This window comes from Gossypium hirsutum, chromosome D12 (genome assembly GCF_007990345.1).
Source record: "Gossypium hirsutum isolate 1008001.06 chromosome D12, Gossypium_hirsutum_v2.1, whole genome shotgun sequence".
Taxonomy (NCBI): Eukaryota; Viridiplantae; Streptophyta; class Magnoliopsida; order Malvales; family Malvaceae; genus Gossypium; species Gossypium hirsutum.
In genome coordinates this window covers 44,859,188-44,863,729 of record NC_053448.1, presented here as the reverse complement: position 1 = coordinate 44,863,729, position 4,542 = coordinate 44,859,188, and the positions used below count along the sequence as shown (strand labels likewise).

Sequence of the window (4,542 nt, the reverse complement as noted above, 5' to 3'; positions counted from 1 at the left end):
CAATTAAATCAATTAGTGATAGATCTTCATTACTAGGATGAGTCAATTAATTTTTTTAAACACCAAATATTGGTAAAATCTTAATTGATTTTTTTAGGGTAAGGTACATCAACAATTACTCAACTTTGATTAAAATAACAAAATAGTTATTAATATTATCAAAAAGTGACAATCAATCACCCACTAACATTTTTAGTTACGAGGCAGGTGACGTGGCCCGTTAACTAGTTACGTTGGACATGACCATCTGGAAGAAGAAGAAGAAAGGAAGATCACATGGGTATCTCAAAACTCATTCTACTAACCTCTTCAAACCAGTCATGTCCACTTCTCGCTTCAACATCTTTCAACTCCTCTAACGTGACACTCTAATGGGCCACGTCAATTGTTTGTTACGTCTATAACGGAAAATGAGCTTGGGTGATTGATATGTCACTTTTGTAAAGATTAATGACTGAGTTGTAACTTTTCAAAATTTAGTGACTGTTTTATTATTTTAGTCAAAGTTGAGTGAATGTTGTTGTATTTTTCCTCTTTTTATTAAGATTTTTTTTTAATCTTTAGCCTTAATTAAAGTCGGTAGAAAAGCCCTGAAAGTGAAAACTGAAATATCTGGCCGACGCCGTAAGGCATAAGAGAGAGAGAAACATTTCTTTAAAGAAAACCTTAAAAGCAAAATTTTATCGCTCTTTGTCCGTCTCTTTGAAACCATTTCCCATACCCCAAACATGTCGTTCGTCGGGGACGTCAGCAGCGTCGGCGGCGCTAGCACCGTCGGCGTAAACAATAAGCAGTTCTTTTGCCATCAATGCAACCGTACCGTCAGTATAACTATCTCCCCATCATCTGACCCCTCTTGTCCCTTATGCAACGAGGGATTTCTCGAAGAATACGAAAACCCTAACCTTGATCAAGGATCCGCCTTCCATGACCCGAACCCGAACTTTAACCCATTCTCTGACCCCTATTTAACGATGTCGGATCCTGTCTCCTCCTTCCTCCAGCTCCTTTTTCCTTCCTCCTCTTCATCATCCCCTGCTTCCGTCGGGTCGACCCGTTCTGGCAGTGGCGACCCGTTCGCTTTCGATCCATTTGCCTTCATTCAAGGTCATCTCAGCGATCTACGTTCACGCGGGGCGCAGATCGAGTTCGTGATTCAAAGCAATCCGTCCGAGCCGGGCTTTCGGATTCCTGTGAACATCGGTGATTATTTCATCGGACCTGGCCTCGAGCAACTGATCCAGCAGCTGGCCGAAAACGACCCTAATCGGTACGGAACCCCACCAGCATCGAAATCAGCCATGGACACGCTACCTTCGGTGAACATTTCGAAGCATAACTTGAGTTCAGAGTTCAACCAGTGCGCAGTTTGTATGGACGAGTTCGAGGATGGGACTGAAGCAAAACAGATGCCCTGCAAGCATCTTTATCATAAGGATTGCATATTTCCGTGGCTCGAATTGCATAATTCTTGCCCTGTGTGTCGTCACGAGTTGCCTACAGATGATCCTGATTATGAGAGGAGGGTTCGTGGGGCACAGGGGACTGGTGGTGGCAATGATGGTAGTAGTAGTGGTCTTGCCGATAATGCGCAGAGGTCTGCCGGGGATAATCGAACGGTGGAGAGGAGTTTCAGGATATCGCTTCCTTGGCCATTTAGGGCTCGTGGGTCGGGTTCAGGATCAGGCGATAATGCGGAGACCAGGCAAGAAGATCTGGATTGAGAACTGTGAGTAATCCCCCCCCCCCGCCAACAGTATGTGTATTATTATATCCCCTTTACTGGTGCTGTCTTTGTCTTGGCCTTTATTTGGGTAGTTGAGAATTGGGATTATAGTTCAATTTCTTGTGTGTTATGATCATGAAATTAGTTTAACTGCTAATACAATCTCACCTGAGAGCTTTTGGTATGTTTGGTTAGTTTGGTTACAGGCCTTTGGTCCATGGTATTTTCATCTATGTGATGATGCTCTTTTAGAGTTTTAGGATAGGACCTGCAGGCTGGCAGCATTGGTCGATAAATTACCTGTATAATTTGTGTGGATTTGGTAGCGAAGTTTTTAGTCAAAGTAATCATATTTATGCCTTCTTTTCTTTGAAGTCCCATACACTCAAATGTTATGCTCGCATGGCCCTTTAGATTATTTCCATGCATTTATTCTTCTATCCATGGATTATGGTCGTATTGATTTGGGAGGGCATTATGATGGTTTATATTGTGGAAATGTTTATAACTATTTAGTCACTGGTATTATATTTTCTGACTAGTTTTCATTGTCACCAATGTATTTCTCATGTTTCATGCTTTTAGTTAGTGTATTTCTCAGAGAATCTAACTATATCTTAGCTTTGATAGGGTTTGCGTGCAATAGTAGTTCTCCGAGTTCAGTAAAGGCAAAATTTTCAGGACCATTGAAATTTGGGGTGGCTGAAGAAAGATGTGTTTTCAGAAATATTTAGAAGTAGAAAGATTATAGGAGCATGTCATTTTCTTCTGGAATTCTCTTAAGATTATTTAGGTGTTCCTCCAATGTAAAACTAGAAGTTATATTATCGTTTTTCTTTAGGACGTGTTGTTAAGGAAAGCATGCAAAGAACTTGCAGGAGAAAAAAGTTACTGGTGAGGGTCAGGAATAAGAAAAGCGTAAGTTATTTTTATACTTCCAAGATATGATTTGTGGCACTAACAATATATTCAGTGGAAGAAACTCACAAGTTATAATGGTCATGTAATGTCTAGGTTATGTTATGTGTTGTCACTCAATTCGATATTTATTTGCTTGATTTTGTTTCATTGTTAAGCTGTCTGAACTTGTCCTGGTAGCTGGGGTTGAAGCTATTTATGTATTTCTTCGGTACAATATCTAGATGTAATGTCATACTTGATGATTAAGAATGGCAAGGATCTTTTAATGTTCACTTATGCAGTATATGGCTTTTCTTGCATTACATACTGGCCTATGATGATAAGGTTTAACTTTATTGTCAAAATGTTTGGCTGCGGTGAGTCTGGGGTAGGCTTAGGTTCAATTTATACTGAGAAAAGTTTCATATCTTATGTAATAAAATTTTGTTAGTTTTTCCATGAAGACCAATTGCTACTACCGTTCCTTATTACTGGCTACAAATAGAACTGCCTCCAGCTATACTTGTTTTCCTTTGTACTTTGGTTCATGAATTTAGGGTATACTCGATGGAAAGGTGGAAAGATAAAGGGTGTCATTCTGTTATGAACCACTGGAGTTGGAAGAAGCCTATAGTTACTGAATTGATGGATTCTGAACTCATTTTAAGTATTTTGTGATGTACACAAATCAAAGCTACTTTCTAATGGGGGCACTTATGTATTGCATGGTGCAGCAGTACTTGGATTCAATTTTTGTGATGCAGATTTAGATAATTGCCTGCATTTTCAGGGCCACTTTGAATGTACTTTTGTGGAGTCATATTTGTATAATGCCACCCTAACTTGGATTTGATTTTATGGCAGATTGAAATACAACAAAAAGTATCAGGATTTCTTGTATAAGACATGATGATAGAACAGCTTGTTTCAAAGTTGGGATATGCAGAGTTATATGTAAACATGAAGAACTAAGATTAGTTTGGTAACCTTTTTAAGGAAGTGCTAGTTTTGGTATTTTAATATTACATGCCCATCTGATTTTATTTTTTTATATATATAACAGATTTGCTTGTCTATGACACAGCTTCATTTACTCTGTCACATTGTATAGATTCACTGGTCGATGCTCAATTCTCTTTCCTCTTATATCAGCAAAATATTACCTCTGATTTTTTTTTTTGACAAGCATAAACTATTGACATGTAGCAGCCTTCATTATGATAATTCTATTCTAATTGTTTTGTTCCGAAGCAAAGATATCCCACTGGGTGGTTCGCTCTATCCAGATATTCACGATCGAGAAGTACTGGATTCTGTTTGGGATAGGTCCTGAAAGGAGAAGGAAAGCTGGAATGCCACCAGGGCTTTTCTTTATAAATTATGAGACATAGCGAAACCTAAAAACTTGCAAATGTAGGTGTGTTTCTCCTAGTCACGGTCTTTAGGCCATAAACATTTCACCTATGAACCACCTAATGTTTGAGCTTCGTTATCGAAGAGAGAAGAAATAAATATAAAGATAAATTTGGTAATAGAATTGGTCACATTCGTAAAGGAAATATAGAAGATAGATTTTGGGTACTTTCTCAATACACATTAATATTATTATTAAGAACAAAGCCTAATTCATTTTGAAAAATTATGATTATATGTCTACAAAGGTGAATAGGATTAGCAGATGCAGCATTTTTTTTCCTTTCTAACAATCAAGTTCACATGTTAAAATTAAATATACATTTTTATTCATTTATTAATTTATTTCCTTTACAAAGTGAAGGGTTTAATCACTTCTTTGACTTTTTTATTAATTTATTTAAAAGAAAATGAAGTAAGCATTTATGGATGAAATATATATAAAGATTAAAAACATAATTACAACTGTTATTAAACAATTGAGTTTTAGCGTGTTTGTAATC

At 37.5% G+C, this 4,542-nt stretch overlaps 1 protein-coding gene across 4 annotated transcripts; it reads left to right on the top strand.

The window, feature by feature from the left end:
• The first annotated feature begins 568 nt into the window (after positions 1-568).
• On the top strand, positions 569-3,702 carry LOC107946101 (E3 ubiquitin-protein ligase RING1-like). Of its 4 annotated transcripts, none has more exons than XM_016880300.2 (2): positions 569-1,729; positions 3,491-3,702. In XM_016880300.2, the coding sequence occupies exon 1, from the start codon at positions 729-731 to the stop codon at positions 1,722-1,724; it is 996 nt and encodes a 331-aa protein (XP_016735789.1). In that variant the 5' UTR covers positions 569-728; the 3' UTR covers positions 1,725-1,729; positions 3,491-3,702. The 4 variants fall into 4 exon arrangements, with proteins under 4 accessions (XP_016735789.1, XP_016735790.1, XP_016735791.1 ...); XM_016880301.2 differs by having other exon boundaries at positions 595-1,729; positions 3,184-3,702; XM_016880302.2 differs by having other exon boundaries at positions 595-1,729; positions 2,357-3,702.
• The last annotated feature ends 840 nt before the right edge of the window (positions 3,703-4,542 follow it).